The sequence below is a fragment of the Leptosomus discolor genome, chromosome 4, assembly GCF_034619465.1.
Source record: "Leptosomus discolor isolate bLepDis1 chromosome 4, bLepDis1.hap2, whole genome shotgun sequence".
Classification (NCBI taxonomy): Eukaryota; Metazoa; Chordata; class Aves; order Leptosomiformes; family Leptosomidae; genus Leptosomus; species Leptosomus discolor.
The window spans coordinates 53019932-53045955 of record NC_141394.1 but is presented as its reverse complement, the minus strand read 5'-3'; the positions used below and the strand labels follow the sequence as shown (position 1 = coordinate 53045955).

General features: G+C 37.3%; 1 protein-coding gene across 1 annotated transcript; it reads right to left on the bottom strand.

The window, feature by feature from the left end:
* On the bottom strand, window positions 1–26024 carry CHIC2 (cysteine rich hydrophobic domain 2). The gene is made up of 6 exons (XM_086463887.1): window positions 25865–26024; window positions 18402–18456; window positions 18099–18254; window positions 4532–4588; window positions 4306–4365; window positions 1–1472 (listed from the first exon to the last, which is right to left on the bottom strand). The coding sequence occupies exons 1-6, from the start codon at window positions 25981–25983 to the stop codon at window positions 1422–1424; spliced, it is 498 nt and encodes a 165-aa protein (XP_086320013.1). The 5' UTR covers window positions 25984–26024; the 3' UTR covers window positions 1–1421.

The window sequence follows — 26024 nt, the reverse complement described above, 5'->3', positions numbered from 1 at the left end:
GAAGATTATTCTTGTAGTGGTATCAACTTTTCATTCATACAAATACTAAGCAGAGTATATCTGTTTTTTCATATATTCACATTATTGCTTGCTACCACAACTGTACAAGGAACATATTCTTAGCTTACACTAATGTTCATGTACAGTAATTTTAGATACCTAAAGCAAATTTAAAAATATGATTGAGTTGCAATTAGAAAAAAACCTATGAGTGAAGATATGTACAACTAAGACATAAGTAGAAGAAACTAAGTACAACTGGCCTGACCCAAGCTTACATCATATATCCAGTTTAAAAAAGTCTTATATTTGTGCAGAAAATAAGCTCTGTAAACCAAAATGAGCAGAAGCAAGGGTGCAATAAATAATTGTCTAACACATTTAAACTTACACTGTTACCCAGTGTACCCTGCTTTGATTATTTTTAATACACAGCATCTGCATTTGCATCTGCAACTGTACTGTTCAAGATTTCTTCAGTAACTTTTTTCTACTTATGTGGCTTTAAACAAAATAAAAAACCCTGAAAGGTCCTCTTGGACAATAAGTTTGAGTAAAACAAGTCCTTCTGCACCCCTGTGTACAGGATCAGGTAAACAGTAGGGATAAAGCTGACACATGGCATTAGCCTGGATTAAAACAGCTACATTATAAACTAAAATACTAATATATTTTTATGATCTTGAGTTCTACTAACCAGACGCATGCAATTCTCTCAGCAATTCTTCTAGTCTGAGTAAAATAATTCTATTTTGCTGCCTTTTTTTAACCATTAAATTAGAACTTTTTCAGAACCAGCTGACAGGACTTCTTCATGAAAAAGCAGAGATTTCTACTAATGCAATGACAATTGGGTTCCAAAAAGCACAGTTTCAAAAAGAACTTTATCTCCTTCTTTTGTTGGATGAGGCTAGCCAATATCCCAAAAAGAAATAAAAATATTTAGAATTGACTAGTCACTGACAAAAGTTTAGGAAGATCTTAGAAGGTACTTCAGCATGTAAATGAATGATTAAAAGGACTTACACTATGTACAGTCAGTTGTGTCATTTTGGGATAAAAAAATACCTGCTCACTTGTATACCATTTTCAGCTGTGTATTTATAGTAATATATATGTATGTACACACGCGCGCGCACACATATAAAAGACTCTTTGAAAATCAAGATACATTAATAAACAGAAGTAGTAAAAGTAAAAATAACTTAATAGTTAACATTTGTGTGAAATTACTTTGCAGAGTTTGACCAAATGCACTTAGAACATGCTCTTATTTAAAAAACAAACAAACAAAACAAAAAAGAATGAAAACACCACAAGATTCTGTAGAACCAATGCTATGTCACCACCAGGAGAGCACCAAGCAAGGCACCATTGGAAAGACAACATACGTGAATAAGTCTCTATAAATAAATCAAATGCTAATCTGGTCGAAAAATCGGTGTCTTTGGTAAAAATTCTATAAGGATGACCTGTATAAAAAAGAAAACAAATATATATTAAATGGAAGATGACAGCAATCCTATTATGTATCACAGTGATAATTCACGTGCCTTTTTTTTTTTTTTAAAGTACATCAAGTTGTGATGACGATTAAAGATCACAGTACTTTTCTTAAGCAGGAGACCATTAGAAAGTCACATTCAATATAATTGTTTTGGGGTAGAAAACCAAAACTCTTAAAGAATCAAATCCAATTGGAAAAGTTTGCCTACTGATACCTACACAAACTGAAATAAGCTACTACATAATTATTAACATAATTCTTTTACTTTATTAGAAAAAATTATTAAATAGATAAACATTCATTTTAAAAAATCAGAAGGCACAATGTATGCAAAGTTATTTTTCAATTACACATGCAATTCCCTTTACTTCAAAATTATTTCCACTTAATACAGATTTCTAAACCATGTTTATAGTTCAAAACTTGTATAGAAAGGTGTATCAACCTTCGCAAAGTTCCCATATCTTACAAGTCTGCAAATAGCTAACGAGACTTGATTAATACTTCTGCATGATTATTCTTATGGTCCAGATTCAGACTCAAACTATGTGTTTCCGAGCTATGTACATATGGTAAGGTACACTCCAGAATACAATTCAAGTATTTATCCTACTTTAAAGAGAAAGCTTAAAGACAATGCTCACTTGTGCATTTTCTTTTTTTCAGAGACAGTCATAATACAGCAGCACGATTCTACTGATAAACAAATTCTCCTCGTAACATAACTAAGGATTTTATTTACTTGTAAGCAGAGCTTGCCCTCCTAAGTAGTTAAAGAAGAATTTCTAAATGGTTTTGATTGTAAAGGAGAACAATTGGCTGCTTAGAGAGTAAACACTTATCTCTGACAGCATATTGAACATCAGAAAAGAAGCAAATCTCTGATTTTATTTCTAAGGTAAACACTTTCAAAATAATGAATATCAAAATCACATGTCTATGTTTTTAGAAATACTCAGGAGTGACTTATTTTCAGAAGTGATGTAAACTGCTCAACATCCACTGATCACTGACATGAGTCAACCACTGGATACTTCAGCAAGACCAGGGCTTCTGATATTCAGGCAAGGCTTCAAAAAGGGAGCAAGAAGTAAAGCTGGAACACTGTCTTTATGCCAAAGGTGTAAGACTACCTTGTCTTTCTTTAATTTTATTATTTCTTTAATTTGGCATCTACACAGTGGATTTAGAAACTCATATTGGCAAAGCACCAAGTTTTGGTTACAAGAGTCTAATTTAAATCACCTGTTTTGACAAAAATTGAGGATATGTGTTTATTATTTAAAATTAAACCATGAACACAACAGTGGTTTTGAGATTAGCACTGAAAATAAGAATACAGCACAAGTTTTATAAAAAATTTCTCATTAAACATATCCAGAGATATTAGACATTACACAAATTGAAAATAGAATCTTCATCCTTTATCCTGTAAAACTATATGCCCATGCTTACATATTATTAATGTAAACAGGTCAACCGATTTTAAATTGTATTTAATAGAACGAATGTTCATCTAATGTAAGTGTTGCTGGGCCACAGTATTTACAAACTAGCACTATATGTGTTTTTTTCAATCGAATCTGCAAAACATTGGATGTGCCAACATTTTGCCATAGAAAACCAAAATCTTCAGTGAAATAAAACCCCCTTAAGTTTGAAATTTGCTTTATTCCATTCTCAGTCACATCTCTTACATCTAAATCAAAAAATTTTGTAGAACAGATGTTACAAAAAGTCTACTTATTCAGTGAACTGAATAGAGCCATCCTGTAAAAAAAATGCATTTTAAACACCTTATGTTTTCAGCTAGAAATAAGATCTAATGAAGAAACAGGGAAAAGGGGAAGACTAAAAGAAAAAGATCCCTTTAATGTAATTTCCAACTATGTAATCACTTTTAGAATTTGTATATGCATGACAGCTTTGCTGTTTCAAAGAACAAAGTACCATGTAATGACAGATCACAGATAAGTTAGAACTAACACAGTAGATATTTCTCAAAGGCTAATCTTTATTTTTAAAAAGTTAACCCGTCCTATCACTTACTTCCTAGATCATTAAATTATGCAAATTCTAATGTTTCTTACATCTTAATTTCATCCTATTCTATGTACCTTCAAGATATTCTGAAAATGGAAATAAAAACAGCAAGAAGGTTGCAAGCTGAACAAACTGAAATCCCACATTGGACACCATTCATTTCAAACTGCATATTAACTTCTTACTGTGTATTTCCAAGAAGGGCTTATGGAGTCTCAGCCAAAGACTGAAGTAAATTAGAACTCCAGAGGTTGACTTAAAAATATTTCAGTGGCACCAACTGGAGATAAAGATACTTTCAAGACAGTTGAGGTAAGGGGCAGTTAAAATCTAAAAAGGCTAAAGGTTTCTTAAGCTCCAACAGCTTAGTTGAAAGGTCTTCTTCCATACTTTTAGACTTGATTAGCATTATATAAAACAGCCATATCTGACTTGCTGCGTAACCAAAGTTGTGGTTATTCTTTATACAGCATCTAAAATTTCACACTCCATCAGCACATGTTCAAGCTATTTTATCTTGGCAATTAATTTATTATTTTTCAGAACACAGTGAAGCCTTGTTTTCAAGTCATTCATAACTTTATAAATCAGTCCTGCACATGAAACCATGCATCTGTGAACCGTAGAAAATCCTTGCACTCAGGCGATTAAGCTCCTGACACCTTTACTGATTAATAATCATGAAAAGAATAAGATCAGAAGCAAAATAAATGATCATTTAATAGAGAAACTCACAAAACAGCCCTTTAACTTACATATTCCATCATGTTATTCGTTTCACATTTCCTTTTGCTTAGTCTCCAATGCAAGCACAGCTAGACAAGGAGGAAAGAAAAAGAAGAAAAATGAGCTGTATTTTATTGCAGCACACAGACTAGCCCATTTGTCCACCTTTCATATTTTTTGTTCAACAAAAGCATCTGTTTCCATACTGTGCAATTCAAACTCCAACAGTACGAAGCTGCTCCCTGCGGCACTCACCTTGTGGTATAACCTATTGTTTTCCCATTCTAATAACTTCTCAATCGATCTTCGTGTCTGGAAGACAAATGAGAAAGAATTTTACTCTTGACTGGTTTTAGAAAAACTTTGTTTTGCAGCTGCTTTTGTGTGAAAAGGAGAGAGGTACAGGACAGTGACTGAGTACAGGGTGGTCTGTAGTACTATCAAAACTTATCCGGCATTAAATAGTAACTGGAACAGAAACAGCTTTCTGTGACACCCGAATAATTATCTTCAACCTTTTTGGAACAAAACCTGTTCATATACATGCTTTCTGGTTCTTGCAGCAGTTATAACTTTAAAGCCACAGAAATTCTGAAGTGATCTAAGTATAAAAGCAGGAACACTGCTCCCCCCAATATCAGTGGTCTGAATGCACTGCTTCTAAGGTCGGCATCTAAACTAACAAATCTTGAAAATTATTTTGCAATGCTGTAGGTCATGTACAAATATGCAACACTAAACAAAAGAGAAATTTTTGTTACTTTTATATCCAGATTTTAGAGACTGAAAACCAAATGGAGAAAGTTACAGTAAATTGCACAAATGTGTATTACTAAATCTGTGATGTGTATAAAGAGCAAACATAATATTTAGGATTCTAAAGCAAAGTTTTACTGCCTACATTGTTCACACTTGACACGCCAGATAGCAAATCCTGAAAGCTGTTCTGCACAGCTTAAGATTATGCATGCTAGTATTAAAAGAACATTCTGTGCTGTAAAGTTTCACAGCATTTTGAATATAATTATTCAGTTATATTTACATTTCAGAAATACATTCTGACATTTATGGTCACTTGACTGCCAGAATATATACCGCTTAGCTCTAAATGGGATTTGCTACTGACTATGAATAAAAAGAGGATAATTCATGGTGCCAGGTGTTAAGATGAGACCAACAGAGCTGCAGGTGCAAAAGGACAGAGCAATGACAAGGATCAAATACAACTTAGTGCAGCTGCAGCTTCCTTACAAGGCAGAGAGGGGTGAGGGGAAGGGATGAGAAAGCATCTTGCTGTTATTACTACAAAATACAAGTACTGTAAATGAACTTTAACAAACCAAACTAAATGCTGTCAAGAGAAACAAGAATGTCTGAGTAAAATTAAAAGTTAGACAACAAATTATTCACTTCCCACCAGATATTAACACCTTGGTTTTCAAACATCAGTTTCTAGTTTGACACTGAAGCAGTTGTGGGGAAACACATCTAAGCATGTACTGTGGTCACATGATTAAAAATTAGATCACTGCTATCTATGATTAACCATTACACTGAATTTTTATTATGTTTGATTTTAAAAAGCACAAGTCAAGGAACTATCAGAAGGTGGATGTGCCAGTGACTAATTTATCACATGAACTGGGAATTGAGTATTTTGGGGGTTATTGTTATTATTAAGTTTTTTAAGACAGTGCCCTTTAACAATAATCAGTAGACCTCACTTGTTTCTTTGTAAAGATAGCCTTTTAGAGTCTGCTCTCCTTTTAAATGAAAATAGGGCAGCAGTTATGGTCACACTTTTGTTAATTTAGTTGCCAGTCAGCTCCAAATCAAAAGAAAATAAGGCTGCAGAGTGTAATTAACATTCAGTTCAGTCGTTTTGTCCCTTGTCTAGCCCCCAAGCTTTGTTAAAATTGCCATCTGAATGCTGAAGGCTGTAGGGAAATCGATTTGATTCTAATCGCACCATGAAAAGAACATGATCTAACTGCTTTCAGCCCTCCGTAAATCTGTACTAGGTCTTTAGCACAATGCAACTTCCAATTTAAAAAGCACTGAATGTCTCGTCAATGACTTTGTGAAGAAAAAAGAACAAGGAGCAGACATAAAAATTCCAATAGTTGTTTAAGCATTAAAGTTCATTTGCATCACAGCAAACCTGAAAAGGGCTGACCTCTCAAACCGCCTCTCAGGTCTATGAAGTTGTAGCCTTGACAAGCTCACATTGACAGAGCTCATTGACTCTGAAAGGCTACTCTATCAATGGTGAAAAATGGCAATAGGTTCTACTCTGAGCAGGCATCTGCCTGCCCACCCGCTGCTAAACCAATGGCAAAACTGATTCAAAACCTGAATCCACCTTGTAATCTTCCTTTCCAGGACCTTTTAATAATAGATTAAGATCACTATACTATTTAATTTCATTGTTTGCCCCAAAGAGTGTGAAAAACATCCAAGCTTTTCAAATTCCAATAAAATTGCATATATATTACAATATATACATATAAATAAGAAATTGATAGGTAGTTATGTACTATTAATTAGTTTATTTAAAGAAGCCAGTTTAAAGTCATTTGACTAGTGTGCGATAAAAACACATGCAGCCTCGAGACCGTGATTATTTATGTTACCAAAGCCTTAAATACAATCCTTCCTGCAGTGTATTTTGTGATAGTCATAGCTCCCAAATCACACCATATTATCAACACAGAAACATCAATGAAAATTAGGCTGTAAAAATATTTCTGGAAACCTCCGAGCTTGAAATAAAAAGAAATTCATTAAACAGCATCACACAATTCACTCTAGTAAGTTTTCTTCCTACTTGACAGGTGAAAAAAAGCACTTGCACGTGCAGCTTAATTAATCACTGCTCTTGACATCTCAGTGATTTACAGTGAGGAGCAGGTGAGGATATACAAAACCAGAAAGGAACACTTGATCTGAGTGTAGCATTTCCAGCACACTAGGATGACAAGCTTATATATTCTATCAATGGTGTACATAAAAACCCCATACAGCAAATTATTTGTTAGCCACAACAAAAGCCCAAATTAAGTGGAACAGAGACTTGCTTATTAGGAAGATTTAATACCATCCAGCTTTTAAAATTTTTTTCTTAAAAAAACAATCCAATATTTGAGCAAAGCTAAAACTGCAATTCAAGTACACTTTTTAGCATACCAATGATAAGAAACTAGGCTTTGTAACACACTCCATGAAAAAAAGCAGATAGTCTTTAATGTTATCCACAGAACTTTATGAAATAGGCCTCTTCAACTATTTAGATGCATTGTGTAATTAAACACTCCTGTTCTTTAAATATATTTGACAGTCTTTTGAAAAAACAGACTACCAAAACTGCCCAACTGAGAATATACTTTCACCAATGCTTATTGTTCCAAATTAAGTAAAATAAAGTTTTGCCCTTAAACATGGAAGAAAAAAAAAAAATCAGTAAAATTAAGTATGAAGTTTCCATGTAGAAACACGACAGTATCAAATACAAATAGCGCGCTACCTGTATTGCCAACTGCAAGACCTTTGTTACCTCTTTGCAGTGTCTAGTGAAGTTAGCGTACAATTCCAGATGCAGTTATGACCTGGACCGGGAGGCTCTGCAGCCACAGGGCTCCCTCTTGCAGTGCGTGACCTGGAACACGCACATTACACTAAACCATACTAGAGAATGGGCCAAAGCGCCCTCAACTCCAGGTGTAAATCAGTGAATGACTGATACAACATTAAACAAAAGGATCTTACATGACTCCCAAAACGGTGATAATTTGAGTATCTCCCTTTGTCTAAGTTGGGCAACAACACGATCCTCCACTATCAATTTTATTCGTAGTTGTCTAGGAGCAACAGGAGATTCTCCCGCTACATGCATTTGATCTTTGACTTTTCACTTGAAAACACCACAACACATGTGAATGTAGTGCAACATTAATCCAATAAATAGCACATGGAGATTTTCAAATTCCTTCATTAAAACTTTACCACAATCAAGTATTAATTTCAAATATTGCCCTAAAAAAATACACTTTATGCTCAAATTTCAAAATACAAAGAGACAAATTTAAGCAGGTTTTTGTTAATTCTCATATGGCTAGAATTTGTGTTACACTCCATGGAAGAAAGATGAATAATCCTATGAGAGGTCTGAACTACTCCATCTCTGCTCACTCAGAGAAAAATGATGGAAGCAGGAATTTCTGTTCATTCTCCAAAGACATACCTGACCACAAAATTTATACCCAGATAATTTAGTTATCAGCACAAATAACAAAATACAAAGTTAGAAGATTACTGAGTCACCCAGCTGTACGCTCACCTTCAACACGCCAGCACATCCCCCAAGTCAATTCTGAGGCCCATATTGGTGCCACAAAAATGCCAAAGCTGCGCTCGGAACACACATAACAATTACATGTATCTTCATCTGTGCTGAGAGTGTCTCCACCTTGAACACTGTATCACAAATAAACCCTTTACAGAAACTGTAAATTGGTAAGATTCCCATCTTACCAAGGAATTTTCTATTTGTGAAGGGCGAAGATGATGAAGGTGAGTTGATTTCAGATCCTGACATGCCAGAATACCTGCTTCAGCACATAGAGCAGTTTGAAAAAGTGTCTGTTCAACCACATCGCTGTACCTTGCATCATTTTTCCTATTAGTAGCTAGGGTATTTCTTACTAGAGACTACCGTAAGGGTGCTCATCCCAGAGGCCACTGCAGCATCCATGCCAGAAAGTGAGTGAAACCCCTACTACACAGACTGAAAAGTATCTGGAAATAAGTGCAGCATTCTGGTGCTTTTTGTACGATCCTGAAATAACTGCCTTGTTCAACAGGATTACTATTCCTGCACTTTGTCTTACCTTTCAGATGATTCTGGGCAGAAAACAAGCCCAAACCAAACCACAGAACAAAGCTCCTGATCAGGCGAAGAAAAATATAAATCAGCAGAATTCTGGAGTGGAAGAACTGACAACATCAAGTTGACCTCAGGTTCTAAAAGACAGCTCTGAGGATATGATCCATAAACTGACCTAATTTGTACAGGTCTCAACCCCGGGTTGGTGCATCACAGAGAGATTAATTTAAAGCTTAATGAATCAAATCAGATCAACTGCTTTCTGTAAAAGGTCTCTTCCACCACATTGTCTGCTAATATAAAGAGAAGAGCAGCATTATTTGACATTACTGCATGTAACAGTTTTTAACACCTAAGCCAAAGACAATTCCTCAGAGACACCATTACCTCGATTCTCAAACTCCCAGGCTGTTTAAGAAAGCACCGAAGCCATGAAATAAATGGAGAATGGAGAAGGTGTGCAGAAACATACACCCTGTGCACATTATCCAGGAGTAAAATAGAGAACATCTTGTAGTATTATCACCATCGTATTAACTGACAGATACTGGATGAGTATTTTACAGTCATTTTGGTCTGCAGTAGAAACACGTGGCAGAAAGACATTCTCAAGGAAAGTTCATAAAAGTTGATTATAAAAGTCTTATATAAACTTCCTCTCAAATAGAAGACAATCCGAAAGACTCAAGAGGCTAACTTGATATTTTAGCTGTCCTGGAAGAGCTAACTCACCAAATGAGCATACCTAACTGCTTTTTGTAATGAGGTAGCACCAACTAGAGCCAACCATTGTGGAAACCTCATACTATGGAGAAGTCTTGTAGAAGAAAGTCTTGACCTTGGCAAAATTAACACACTTCCCTCGAGAAGGCCTAATTGAGATATAGAAAAACACATTTCACAGGCAGACAGATGTTGAGCTGACCAATGAAGCATCAGGATTATAAATTATGTTGTTACTTGAAATTGTAAATAAAAATTTATTCTAGGATTAAATTCTAGCTCTAATTCTCTGTTACTATAAGGAAACAAAACCTATGAAGCTCCATTCCCTCCAAACAAATTATTCAAATCTGGCTATGATGATCTAAAGCATCCAACTCCTGCTGAAGGACATTCCCACAGAAACGGATACAGAAAAACACGTAAGATTGTATTGACTGTAACAGGGATGAAAACGGGACTGGATCTCCACCAAATAACTCATCTGGTGTCATCCACTGTGGGAAATCATAAACTTAACCTGGATGAAAATTCCACCTCCATCTTCTCTTTTAAGGTTACAGAGATGTTCATTTGGGTCTCCATCACTTATCTCCAAAATATCCAGTAGTATGCTATGGAACATAGTTCAAGGCCAGTGTAGGTGGAGAAATTAAAAGAATCTCAGGTTACTTCTCTATTAGGAAATGAAACTGTGCCCAGAAACATTCCCATTTACTTGAAGCCAGCTGGCAGGAACAGCTTACATCTGTATCAGTAAGTTTTCATAACCTCCGAACCACTTGTAGTGCCTGAAGTATTCTGATAATGCCTGAGAGCTGTTACACAACATAGACCCAGAGCCTGCCAGGGACCTCTTAAGAGTACAAATTATAAAGCGCCAATTCCAAGGAATACCCACAGGTTTAATTGATTAGTATGTAGAAAGCCTTTGACTGCTGCTGTTAGGAGTGTCTAGAGGCAGGGGCCAAGAAGGGAAGAGAAGCTACATGGCCAGAAAGACTGAAAGGCAGCACAACTTCACAAAGTAACTCTAGAAGGCCTTGTAAAATCCAACGCTTCACTAGTGTGCATGCTGAAGAGCATGATCCCACTGAAAGGGACAGTCTCTATAGCGCCTTGCCCATCTAAGATTGAACCAGAAGTTGATCCTGTAGCTAATTAACCAATTTAGAAAAAAACCTGTTACTTAAAAAATATTTGCCATCACCATCATCACTATTGCTCCAAATTCGGCAATTTATTCCAAAATCTATCAAAAAGTATTTTTTTATGGGGTACAAAATGCGAAGTACCTAGTCACTTTCCACTTTACATGTTTGTTTGGTACAGCAGAAGACTTACCAACTCCTTCAGTCTTCTCTTTTGTAGAAAATCTGCCCACCTCATCCTCCCAACTGTTTTGTCAGCAAGCATTTTTTTTTGTTTCTTGAACTTTTTTTGGTTAATTAACATGTTACTTTATTTATACACAGTGCTTGAGTTACTGAGAGTGCTCCACTTAGGCAGAAAATAACATTTTACCCTGGTTTGTTTAATAAACTGAAAAAGTGAATAAATCCCAGAGCAAGCCTACTTTGAGAAAATGCAAGAAAAAAAGCACAGAAGTGTCACTACCTCACACTTGACAGCAGCCCATCCTAGGTTTGTTTGTTTTATAGTAACACAGTCTAACAAGTTATTGCTCAGCACTTTCTACTCATTTTATCATATGAATTTCAGATAATTTTGCATTCTAGTTCTTTTCTCAACAGTGTTTGCATATGCTTCCTATTTGGCATCATCTACAAGTTGCTGAAGACAGAATCCTAAAAATGACCCTTCCTAACCTGATTTCCAAATTTGACAACTAGCCAGACCATTTTTTAGCATGTTCTTTCAAAATAGCTCTATGTGAATTTCAACTAGCGCTTTTTTTTTCAGTAATATGTCAAAATGGGCGTGAAAAGCAATACAAAACGCCACATTAAACCCAAACCACTGCATGATCTATGGCTCCCTCTATACACCTTAACCATCACAACATAAGAGGTGCTATAACGTGGAAGCGTTAATCCTACATGTATTACTTTGATTAATATTAGACTGTTCAGAGATATCATTCTAATTACAAATGTGATTAAATTTAAAATTGCATTTAGAATATTCACTAGAATCCAAAGATATACACTGTATTTAATATAAACCCTATTATTAAGAAAACATAACATTACAAATTTAACTTTAGAATACATATTTTTGAAATATTAAAGGATTTGCATTCAATTAATGAAAAAAGAAACTAGTACTTTGTGATTTACTTCTATTTCTAAGTATTCTTCATGACAAGCTTACTGCCCTGCCCCTCCAAGCAGGTTTGCAAATTAAGACATGGCAGAACCATCTCACACTATTACACACCAGCTCACAACTCTACCCTTTAAGAAAGCACGTGAAAACCTGATAAACCTTCACAAGGTGCTCTGAAGAAAATAAAATCTGCTTTTAGAGATAGAAAAAAAAATAATCACAGAGCTTTATACAGGATTATTTCACACCTACAGTGTTCTACAAGCTTTGCCACTTTGAGGTTCAGTATGGAGAGGACTTAAGTGACTCTTCTCACCAAAAATTACCAGGTCTGAATCTGATTCTTTTAAAGTTTTAATTTCATAGCTAATACAAAAAAAAAAAAAAAAGATGATTTTAAAGACCTCTGTAAAGACCTCTGAATCTATTTGAAGACAATGCTTAAGAATGCATATTTGATACATACAAGCTCTACTTTAAAAAAGTTTTACTAAGCTGACCAGAGACAATATAGAGATAATATGTTTACCCTAACAAGAACACATAATAAATACATTACAATTTTAAACATTCTTCCAAACTGAATTGCAATGTAAATTGTCACAACAGAGACTTCAAAAATTAGGCACCTCCCATCTTACGTAATTGCCTTGAGGAACTGCTTGGAAAAGCATTATGATAGAGTATCTCCAGTGCCAAGTTCCTGGCAGATAGGCAGAAGAGAAAAAAGTATTCAGTTTTGAAAATAAATGTAATGTACTCACAGTTTCAATAAAGTGAGCTAATGTATTTTAACATCAGTATTATCCACTGACAAGCAAGACTACTGTATTTAAGAAAATTCATTCCAGCTCCTCCACTACATATTTAATTTAATCAATACTTTGGAAGTTGTAATTAGCTTATGTTTATACAGCACTCTGAAGATGTAAACTGCTACATAAATGACAAGTAATCATGAGGCTTAAGCAGCATTCATCAGCTTTGTGTGAATTCACAAACAAACAAGTAGCTCTTGAAAGTATTAGTACAAATCGCTATTAAATATCTCATTCTACTCATTTTAAGAGATTGCCCATGAACTTTACAAAACATGCAATTTACGTGTACAATACCAGCTTTTAAGAAATCTAGCAGTACTGCAATTCTATCATAGCTTTCATTGTTACCATTTCTGTTGAAATTATTTATCCTATTTACACATCGGGAACTACAGCACTTAGTTAATACTGAAAATGACCGTCAATTCATTTGAAAGAGCAGCTTCAAATGGGCACCTCAGCCTGTAGTGCTTTTTGAATTATAATTCACTATGTAACTTAAAGACTTGATGTTCATTTGTACAATCTGGAACTTGTCCCAGAAAGGATGGTACAATCTAGGAGTAAAACTGCTGAAGATCATTGATGATCTCAATCTGTAAATGAGAGACTGCATTTCCTGCAACTTTTTTGCAGATTTTATTCATTAAATTCAAATCAAAACCACATAAAAGAAGAGGCAGAATAAGATATTGAATCAAATTAAACATTTATTCTGCTGGTGAAGAGTAGCAGGCTTTTTCTCAAACACCTCAATGCAAAAGAAGAAAGGAAACAATACTGTACGAAGACTTACAAAAATAGCACTGAACAAAGCACTGAAAAGAAAAATACAGTAAAGGGAAAGCTTTCATTGCATAGAAATGCATTAAAGTGATATAATTAACAATCAAGCTTACAAATGTTTGTGACTTCATAAATTCCTAGTTTGAAGCACCTGCTGATTTAAGGAGACAAACCCACAATTTATTTTTCACTGCATAAAAATAAGCATATAGTCCCCATTATACACCAACTTTCAATAATTATCTGTAACTTCAAAAATCATATTTACATTTGTGATAACTTTCCCACGTTAGAATTAAAAAAGTCAATGAAAGACAGTAAAAATACAGAATACAGAGAAAGATTAAGAGAATTACTGTAAGTCTACAAACTCTGAAGCCGCAGCTTTCATTTTGTCTCCATGAACCTTAAAAAACCTTTCTCTGAAAAAGAGCTACAAATCATACGAGCAATTTAAGAGCACGGGAGATTGATTCAGCCTCATTAAAACAGGCATTTCTTAATGGGTCATTCTGAGAAGAATTATTCTTCTGTATTAGAAGTAAGCAATTGTATAGTTCAAACTGTTGTTTCATTTAATAAAATCCTTAACTTGAGGAACACTCCCATTTGTTAGCTCACTCTATAAGCAATTCAACAAAACCCATTTGTTAAGTCTCCTATTTCAGTAGAAAAGGGCAAAGATGAACATTAGTCTATTTTTATTGCGCAATTAAAACACATTCTACACAAATTTCAGTTCTCCATGGGAACACTCCCATCCTGCTTTCAGAAATTAAACTCTTCAATTATATGGTCTTTTGTGATCACTGCAGCAAAGGATGTAACACAGAACAGTTTTAAGTGCCCTTTCACTAGAAATCACCTAGGTCAGGAGGGAATTAGCAAAGCTCTCTGGGCAACGCTTCTCAGAGAAGTGCAGGTACTGTAAAATAAGTAACCTTTTATTTATTGTTCATTTGTTATAATTGTTTTACATTATGAGTGTCAGTGGGAAAGAATCCATTGTATCTAAAAGCTGAAGGGAAGAAACAGGCACTTATCCTGGACCCCTGTTTCCTCAAGAAGTGAATCCTGGCTATTGGGACTACACCAATGGTTGGAGTCTAGCCAGTGAAAGGAGATCTGAAGAAATCAAAGCATGGAAGACCATTTGATTAACACAACCCCCTTCCAAGATACAGTAAAGTCAGAGATGAGCAGTACAAGGGTTCAAATGCAAGCGATTACTTCACACTGAATACATTAGTCTGCTATGTATCAGCAAAACTGTGGCACTAGCAGAAAACCAAAATAGTTTATCAGGTTGGGGGGGGGGGTGTTTGGGGGTTTTTTGTTGTTGTTTTGGGGGTTTGGTTTGGTTTTTTGTTTGCGGTTTGGTTTTTTTTTTTAGTGGAAGAATATGAGGTTGCTTCCTGTCACAGTTCTGGAACCTACTGAGCAAATTACAGATTGGAACCTAAATAAACCAGGTTGTATTTACAACTGCTGTCAATTTGCTGAGCAGCTCCAGGTAATTCACATGATGCATGGTCTCTCACTTTCCCCTGTTCTAGGAAAGTACATACGATTGGTTTCCTGCACTTCTCATAGCACTTGGACATAAACTGATGGAAAGTCCTGCATAAAAGAAAAATCTTAGAAGCTTGTGGATGCAATTCAGTACTGAGACCTTAAAGGGTACAAAACCTGTAATTCCAGGTAAGAGGGATTTAAAGTATTTAAATAAATTTGTACTTTTCTGATCTGGGTCTACCAAGAAATAAAGTTGAATCCGCCCATACCTATTGAAGCAACTCAAGTGGCAGTAACTTTTCACTGCTTTTCTGTGAGTGTTAGCCCTGACTAGAATCATAACAAATTCTCCTGCTAGTTTCCTACACTAGAATTTGAAACTATGTCCCTGAAAATATTCCACAGCTTTCCTCCTTACCTCTTCTACTAGAAAAAAAAAAGCGCCTTTCCCAGCCAGGTCCAGGATTAAGAGTTATAGTTTGGGAAAGCATTCTTGTCCCTTTCAGTTTGTCTTTAAGAACACAAGTTAATTAATTCTTCTCTGCATTATACTCTCCATATGCCCAGCTGACACCAAGTTCTGGGTTCTCTGACAGACAACCCTCTAAGCAGACATCCAGTTGCTGAGCTGCTGACATAGACAAATGATGTTGTCACAAGATCTGAAGTATCCAGATTGACTTAAATGACTTTCATTCTGGAGGAATAATCAAACTGCCCACACACACGTATTCAGTGCCACCAGTGTCTAGCACCACTGTGCCTACCACAGTGGCACAAGATATTGTGTTTAGGGAGCTGAGCCCTAACCTCAATTCCACTAATTCCAGACATCCCAGCTTGAGCCTGAGTCACCCAATCTTAAGTGCAGGAAAAGCTACAAAGGTCCTTAAATGTCTCCTGTTACGAGCTTTAACCTGAAAAATGCAACATTTCCTGACAGTCCCAGCCATACCTCAAGGATGACTTCTGGAACTTCAACCCCAAGTTTCTGTCCTTGCTCCTGATGTTCACTCTCTTTCCAAGACTTCTGCCTTTATGTAGTCTGTATATTACAGCAACAATTACACCACTAACCTCTTTCCAGCCTCCTCTGAACAGAGTATCTGTGTTCTAGGGTTTGGTTTTTTGGTTTTGTTTTGGTTTTCTTGCAGATTTATCCTTTTGGAAGGGAGCTTACTTTTACTCCTATCCCATGCAAACTTCAATGGAAGCACTTCTCTTAACTGTTGCTTCACCAGGTTCCCACACAGAACCTCCTTCCTCAGCTTCAAATGCCGTTTCCTAGCCCCAGATGCTACAAGCCCTTGCCTTTTTTCCAACTTTGTTTAACATGTATAAAAACTTGATTATTTGTGACTTCTGATGATAGATTAAGAGGCCCCAGCTTAGAAGATGAGGGCTTGTGGCATCAGCCCCTACCATGTTACATCCTGCTATCATTTCCTACTACAACAGCACATTAAGTGAGAAAAATCAGTCAAACTAAAGAGCACCAGAAGCTTTCTCCTTTAAAAGTTAAACATGTACAGTAGCAATGCAAGCTTCCATTGTCTTTGTAACGAACAGTGCTAGGCGTAAAATGGTCAAGGTAACCAGTTTGCAGTGAAGACTAAGTCACCAACTCATCTGTTGAAGCCACAGGCAAATTCTAATGTCTTGTAACAGACTTTTAGGATATGGATATGCAATCACACTACAGAAGACTTACTAGTTTGTGACAGCTTAAGGACAGAAAACCTAGGGTTTGATATAATTCACACTGACACCAATATTTATTTTTTCTGCCTTATTTAGTACATGATTAAAACTAGCCTTAAGTAATCGCTCAAAGGGACTAAGTACTAAGATCCTAACACAGAAAGTTAGATGATCCAAAAATGCGTACAGGATTTGTTATGATCAGTGTTCACTCTATAAATATTTTTTTTAGAATGCCTTGATTTACTGACCGCGTAAAATGAGGACTTTGATAAAGAAAATCATAATGATGTTCAGTGCGCTGAATTGTACAGTTTGTAGCATTAAGAGGTATTACATCAGAGAATATACACAAGCCTTGCCATGAAATGAAAAGATGAACAATACTCCAGTGAGGAGAAGATGGGGAGGCACAGAGATTTCTTGCAAAGCAGTGAAATAGGACCAGCCAAAGACAACTGAAAACAGACGAACATGAAAACAGAAGAGATGGGAGCATAGCCTAATTAATTGCACTGAGGGAGAAAGGAAGTAAAACACAGGCACGTGCAATAAGCTTCTGTGTGAACAATAACTAAGTGCCAAATGTACACAGACAAAACACTACTTTAGTTCTTAAAGTAAAAAAAACGTTACCCATTTACAGCTTGGAAGGAAAATCCAAAGAGAAAAATCAATTATTATTTTTTAATTGCCTTTTTAAACAAAAACATAAGGCTACTTGGGCCACAGTGTAATCAGAAGCTCCTCAAAACAAACTGCCACTCAATCACTGCCAAATTCTGATAATCCCAAACAGTGTATCAGAAAGAACATGCAGCTATTCAAAAAGTATGTTGAAAATTACTTCAGCAAGTGCTGTACAGTACATGGCTCTAGCAGAGGCATTCAGCTATACTACCAGTCATTGACTTATAAGCTCAAAGTTCTGACTGGTATCTGTGGTAACTAGTATGACAGACAACTGATACCAAAATGTACAAAATCAAACTGATTTAAGTAAGTTCTAGAACAAAGTTTTTAAAGGTGGGGCAGAAAAAAAAAACACAATAAAATGAGTACAAACCCAGTAAGTATCAAAAATTATATGAATGGTTCAACTTACTCTTTTACTGAGGCAGATAACTGGCCACATACTACAACCTAAAGTGCAGCAGCAGCAAAGGCATCCACATAGTAGCCATCGTACATTAACTGGAAGGTTCTTCTTAAGACAGCTGTTAACTCTACTGATGCTGGCTTTAAACTCTTCAGGTGCAACCTACAAGGGGAAAAAAAAAAGAAGAAACCAAACTAGTACCATGGCAGTGCGATTTATTACTGTTACAATGGTCTACATCTGGAACTCTTTTTTTGTAAAAAAAAAAATCTTAACTCTAGTTCAAAATTCCTATTCACAGATACCCACCTTTCCAGTTAAAGATGAAGGAAATTCTGCTTCAAATTTGTTGCTTAGTCCAAACCTGCAAAAACAAAATGAAGATCATACCAAAATTATAAATAAGCCAAATCCATGGCACAAGTTAGAAGCGCCCCATGATACTCTCAGGGTTTGTATCACAACAGCATTAATTTAGTTGTTACTAAAAGTAATTCCTAAAATTATCCTAACAGACAAAAGTACCCCATTGTACACAGTTTGAAATCCATCTTGCCTATAGTTGCTTCTTAAAAGTTCTGTTGATACTGTTGACTCTTTCCCAAACTCAACAAAATCTTTATAAGCCATAGTGGCAAGCGTGAAAAATGAAGTACTTAAGGGGAGAGAGGAAGTAATTTAAGGCCACAGTTTGAATCACCCCCCCTCCTCCACCAGTACAGATGTATCTTGAAGAAAAGATCATCCAGTGCTATTCCACTAAGGCCGTGCTAAATAACTGCTTGAAGCATAAAAATGGAATCAATACCAGTTTGTTTATTCACAAAAAAATATACTAATAAGTTTCAGAACACAAAAACTACCTGACAGAACACAATTTAAATTATAACTAATTTGAAAGAAACATACCAATTATGAATGTAAAGCTATGAAGCAGTTTGAGATGAGTGGGAGTTACTGACTATTCTGGGTTTCAGAAGATCTAAAGATTACAAGAGTTTCACTCTGCCTATTAAAAAGAACAACTGTTTTGTATCTTACAGTTGGCTGGTTGGGTTCATGAATGACAAACCTCAAAGAAAACCTGAATATTTTCTGGCATCTAGTCAGTAACTTCTAATAGGGACTATATAGTCTAACAAAGCCATTAATAAAACTGTATGGCTGGCTACTAATTTGGTAAACAGCAATCAGTGTAAAATGTAAGTTGTAATTAATAACCTTCTGAATATACACCAAAGCAGTCTTACTATCATATACCACAAACAACACAAATCAGAAATTAAACTGCTCAAGCCTTGAATACCGGCAGCAAGACCTATCACACGTTGCTCAGTTGTATGCAGAAAAGCTTACCTGAGCCTCGATAGCTGAAGATTTTAAAGACATAATTTGCTTTGACAATATGTTTATTGAGCAGCTAGGTACTTCCAGGGTTTTCATTTTGGTTTTGTTCTAGGGTTTTTTTGGGTTTTTGTTTGTTTTCTTTTTGTTTTGGTGGTGGTGGTGGTTTTTTTTCTTACTGAATTGAATGATCTGCATGCCAATGGAGAACTTTGTCCAAGCAATCAAATGGACAGTTAAGTGCTGTACCAATGGTGAGCTACAGTGGAAGGGCCTCACAAAACCCAGTGGACAAAAGGTGACAGATGAGCTTCTCCATAGGTAAGTAAAAGCTGGTAAATCTTGGGAAAGCTAAATTATGTTTATACAACACTCAACTGAAGTTTGGCAGCTACAGCCGATAAGAGAGATCTTTTATCACCACTCATGATTCTCTTAAACATCAGCTCAATGCCAGAAATAGCAATAAAATACTGGGCACTATTAGGAAGATGATTAAGAACAACACAGAAGGCATCATTTTGACTCTCCATAAAACCCCTGTATACCCACATAGTCACTACTGGGTGCGGTTCTAGCATCCACTCCATTTCATGAAGGACTTGGTGGAGTTAAGAGAAAGCAGAGAGAAGGAAGACTAATATAATCAAAGGAATAAAGCAGCTGCCTTAGAAGACTAACAAGGCTGACACTAACTTGGAAAAGAGAAGGCTGATGGGGTATACTATCAAAGTGCAAAGATTCAGGAAGGCAGTGGATAAGGTGAATAATTAACTGTTAATCACCAAATTCTGCAACAGAGGGCACTCACTGAAACTAGTCGGAGATTGGTTTAAAACACATAAAAGAAACTGCTTCTTTAAGAGGCAACTAGCAAACTTCTGGGTCTGTTTCCACTCGAGATTTGTGATGCAAGACTGTACGAACAGATCTGAAGAGAGATTACACAAGTTCCCTGACAAACAGACACTAAAGGAAAGACAATGCTGAAGTATGCATTATCTCACACAACTACAGATGCCAGAGTACAAGGAGAACAGACACAAGGAACAGCTAGACTTGCATGCAACCCATTAAGTAGCAATACCTGTTGCCAGAGTTTGCAACAGCACCTTGGGCTAGATAGCTTATGAATTTGATACTGTTGGTGATTTTTACATATGGTATTAACAAAAAAATCAACAAGTCATCTCCCTACCATTGACTGCAGGCAGTAGAATCACAGAAAAGATAGAATGATTTGGGTTGGAAGGGACTGTCAAAGATCATCAAGTCCAGGCCCCTGTCACTAGATCCGGTTGCTCAAAGCCCCATCCAACCAGACCTTGAACGCTTCCAATAATGGGGCATCCACCACTTCTCTGGCCTATGTCTTTGAGTGTCTCACCACCCTCATTGCAAAAAAATGTCTTCCTTGTATCCAACCTAAACCTACACTCTGTTTAAAACCATTGTCCCTTATCCTGTCACTACAGACCCTGGTAAAAAGTCTTTCTCCATCTTTCTTATAAGCTCCCTTTGTATACTGAAAGGCCACAATAAGGTCACCTTGGAGACCTTACTTACACCTAAGTTACCTAGCATATTTGAGTATTTGTAATTAGAATAGTAGCTCTGCAACTCCTACAAATCCCTCAAAACTGGTGAAGTAAAAAAATGAAAATTGTTAACCATAGAAATATATGGCAAGTTTACCACTTCAACAGAATGAAGAAAACCCATACTTACCAGAAACATACCTCCACCATTGAAAATCCTGTTGAATACTCCAACAGGAGGACCATTCAACCTTTCCCCAAAATCCCAAGGGAAACCAAGTGCTGAGGCAAAAGTTATGCACATGTCAGAAGGAAGCGTCATGCCCTAACAGTTAAGCTACTTAAAATTGCCATTAGGTTGAAGTGGAAACCAAAGTCTGAAAAAATCCCTTGGTTCCATACACATTTCATAAGCAGACAAGCCTGGAGAAGAACTCCAAGCTCAAGATACACAGCTGCCATCAGAAGTCTCAAAACTAAAAGGTAACACACTTTACTATAGAATTAATTCATCAAATCAGACAGATGTCTAAGAGATGTCTCCTCAAAGAATGATTTTCATGTACTTCAGGCTTCAACATCCAGAAGATATGAACTATGAATAATTGAATTAAATATAAATTTGAGCAATAAAGGAGTGGCCAGCTACAAGGATAATTCAATCCAAAGCACCTCTTGTTGCAAGAATCAAAACAAAGCTGAGCACCTGACCAAGAGATAAGACAGAATTTCAGCTGTTCTTCTACCCAGAATACTAAGGAAGCCCTTTATTCTGAGGCATGAGCAGGCAAGTCAAAGGCACAAGGAAGTCTCCCTGCTCTCAGTTAAGTCACAAAGAGATGTAATTGCATGGAAAGTCCTGCTCAGCCTCATGCTGAAGATTGGCTGGGAAACAGCAGGACAGAAGCAAGGTTTTTTTTGTGAATGCATGATCCAAAAGTATTCAAATGTTGACAGCTTCACCAAACACAAGCAAATATTCATGGAGATCACGAAAGCAGCACCTGACAAAGACAACCCTATTGGAAAAAATTCTAGAGGTATCTGAATTTACAAAAGCACTGACGCAGAGCGAGGCCAGAAACTTCTGACCAATACAGTTATGCTTCGGTGGTTATAAGCAAATGAGACTGAGACTCCATACTTGAGGCTTGTGGCAATGCTTAATAAATGGTGGGGCAGCGAAACTGAAACATCAGAGCTAACTCAACAAGCCACCAAGACCACTCTGAGCCTTCCACATTACAGTTCTGTCACCATACACAGGTAGTAAAAAAGGGTGACTCCATACATTAAAAGCTTTGATAAGTAATTATGTGATCTCAGTATTATCACTCTTGACTGCAAGCTGCAATCTGGAAATTAAAATACTAGAAACTCCACAGAACACTACTACGTATCCACTGTAAAGACATAACAGCTCTGACAAAAAAGCAGCAAGAAATGTCTTAAAATCAGAGACTGGAAATTAAGGTTTTGGAGACATTTCCTCAGACAGCTGTCATCACATAGCACTAGATTTCTTTTGTACAGTGGTTCATCTTTAGTGACACATACTCTTCTTCACTTGCTCTACGCCTTTCCCATTCTTCATTAGGTCTTCAACAGATCCATGCTCATCTCACGCATGAGTACTTTCTTTAACCTTCCTGGAACCTGAAAAAGTGTTTCTTGAACATGACTCTGCCTGATAGGTTCAGATGAGTTCCTGCCCTTGTGTACAGTGGAGAAAAAAAAATGGTGAGAGGTGGGAACTTCAAAGTATAGAAGTTTACAGTATAGGACACAGCCAACCTGCAACCTTTTCTCTCAGCTTCAGCACAGATCTTCCTAACACATAAAACTGACACACACTATCCTCTTCCTCTTTGTCTTCTCTTATGGGGACACTAAACCATTTTTTCATTGCTCTCAGCCATAGTCTTTAGTTCCATGTGTTCACAACGCTTGCAAAATCAATATATAGTCCACAAATCTTAATGCTCCCCATCCATAATTCTCACATAGCCCTGTTTTCACTCATATGTCCTTGATACAGAGTAAGGTTCAAAAATACATAAGTAGACTTAAGTTTTAATATCAAAGAAACTAACTTGGCTGAAAATATATTTTGTGAAGGTTTTTTCCCCCCCTCCAAAGAGTTATCTTGCATCAACACACAATGCTCAAAGATGATAAACAGCACGGAAGGGCATTTGCTACACATCACAACAGCTCTCCATCATTCCAGCACTCCAGAAGCCTAGTAAATTCAATATTATTGGCTAATACAGTGGTACGTATAAGGCACATATGTCTCAACTGGTTGAGGAACAGGAAAGCACAGGAAGACAGTCACTGTAAACACAATCGAACACCTACCATGAATATTCTCTTCATGATTTCAAACTTAGCATGTACCTCTCTTTCCACAATAATACCATTTTAGAAATACATATGAAATACCTTGGGCTTTCAATTCAGTTGTTAAGTAAAGTTCTGTATTTTCTCAGCTTTCAAGTTTCTTGCCATTAAAAGAGATCACCTCAAGTTATCAGAAACCAGGTCAAATATTACTCCTGACTACTGAGCTATCTAAACTCTGCTGATGTGAACATAGTTTAACTGAATATTTAAAAACCAACGTTAAAGAACAAAAAAAAAAGTTTTAGAATTGTGTGCAGCGTGCTCCAAACAGGGAATTTAAGAAGAAAACTCTAAGTGCTAAGCAAAAGCCCCACACCCTGGAAAGGCAAGGCCTTCACATGTTTTATTTGGATAATATTTACCTGTTTTCCTTTAATTGCTTTTATCTACTCAGCTTAGATAGGTCTCTCGCACACTTCCATTGTCTGTTGGATGAAATTAAGCAATAGTAGATGTCTTTCTGACATTAATCTGTAGTCATGGAAATGACATATTTCAAACTCAACATTATGACTCCTATGTAAGATCAGAGAGGATATGACAATAGACTATGAAAAGAGAGCTTCTGTTTAAATACACACACAGCAGAAGTATTCAGCAACTCTTTAAACTGCAGAGCCAGGGACAGATCAATCAGTATTTGCTTAACTGCCGGTAATTTTTGCCAGACCTTCAAAAAGCATACATTCTTTTATACCAGGCAAGATTAATTCATTATATACGTAGGACTTGATCTATTCCTTAAATCCACCAAGTGAATGTTCTGGCAGTAATCTAACTTCTAGCAATAAGCTTCTCGATCAATGACAAAAGAAGTTATAGGCTGTACAAAGGTAAAAGTGACTGATGCTATTTAGGGAACTATTCACACCTGGAGCCATAAAGAAAGTAGATGAAGATCGGTTGCCTAATTTTGGAGGTATATCCTCATATTTCATTGCTCATCCAAAACCTAAAGAACAAATACTTTAAGAAAGATCTTAAAGTAGCAATGCGCTAGTGAGCACTAATGAACAATTAATGAGGCAACCATCCTTCTTTAACCACAATGCCCTCACTAGTCACAGACATGCTACGCAAGCTTCGTCACAACTCCATTAATGGGCCTTGATCTTGTCCCACACAACTTACCTTCCAGTATTAGAGAAGAAACCAGTATTTGCCTCCATTTCAGTTCTTTATGCTTTTGCATTTGCTAATATGAAAACTATCTAATTGTGGCTTTGGTCTGTTTACCAGAAACTGGCTAAGGCTACCAGCTTATTCTCAGAGAAGTCACTGGATGGTAACAACTTTTGTTCACAACAGAGTCATACACTGAACACTTTGGCTACATGCTTCTGCGCCTTTACTGGGCCTCCTCAGCCTCCTGCCCATGCATGTCCTTCCAACCCTCCAACCCTCACTCAGTCTATCATGTCTCACTTCCTGTTTTTTAACCGGACAGCACACTACACTGCACGGCTGTTAGTACTGCTTTAATGTTCGGTTGACATTAAGTAATAATGTACCAAAGCACCACAAAAGTACTCTAAATTTAACCCCGGATTTCTGGGCAGGTCAGTATCTGAAAATCAGTAGGGTTCATGAAACTCAGCACAATAGACCACACCACCTCCAACTTTTATGCTTCTATTGCAAGCCTAGTCCTGCTAAACACTGAATACTAAAAAAAAAAAAAAAAGTTTGCAGTGCTGTGTTTTGTCTCCAGGTTGATAATTCAGCCTCTGAAACTGCACATCATAACTGACAACTACGCTTCAGTAGAGTAAGCCTGACAGAACTGACTGAAGGAAGAATACCTACATCTGTTACATTACTGAGAAGCACTACACTAACTCATGGTCGCTTGTTGCTAGATCGCCAGGGATACCAAACATTCACAAAACAAAACTCACTCCCAGGCTAAACACAGTGAAACAACACGTATCAATCACAACTTAACATGATTTTATATGTATCTGACTCACAGAAGTCCTCGGAGCCGTATTAGTGGCCATATGTTAAATAGGAGTGGGTAACATACATAAACAACCCTAAGCAATAGTCCAGCCGGCCAAGTGCTGGCACATACCTGTTATACACAGGAATATAGGCACCAGGGCCCCTACTTCCTGACAGCTCATCACTTTGGACAAATACTTCACATTCCTCTGCCAGTCACAGCCCAAATCAGCCTTGTTTCCTCAGCGCCTCGTTAGAGGTTTGCACCCGCTTGCGAGTCCCAGGCGGCACCCGGCTGCCCGGCGGGGCCGAGGAGAGCCCCCTCGCAGTACCACGGACGTCGGGGGATTGGGGACAAGGAAGCAGTACCGGCCCGGTGCTCCTCCCGCCCGCCTCTCCGACTTGCCCCAACTTGTAAGCGCCGGCTCGGCGCCCCCGTCCCCCGCCGCCCCCAGGCCCGGAACGCAGCCTCCCCCGTCCCACCGCCCGGGCCTCCTCCACCGCCCGCCCCGGCCGCGCAGGCCCCGGCGCGGCCCTTACACGGTGACATGGCCGGAGCCGCGCACCACCACCGGGTCGGGGGAGTACTTGAGGAGTTGCTCCTCCAGCGCCCGCTCCTCATCCTCCTCCTCCTCGTAGATCTCGTCAAAGTCCGCCATGGCCGGGCCCGGGCGTCCGCTGAGAGAGAGGGAGAGGAGCC

Coding starts and splice junctions, on each gene's coding strand:
- CHIC2 (XM_086463887.1), bottom strand. CDS start 25,983: ATGGCGGACTTTGACGAGATCTACGAGGAGGAGGAGGATGAGGAGCGG. Junction 18,457..25,864: donor GGCTCCGGCCATGTCACCGT/GTAAGGGCCGCG, acceptor TTGTTTTTGCAG/GTTTGGACTAAGCAACAAAT. Junction 1,473..4,305: donor CGAATAACATGATGGAATAT/GTAAGTTAAAGG, acceptor TTTTTTATACAG/GTCATCCTTATAGAATTTTT.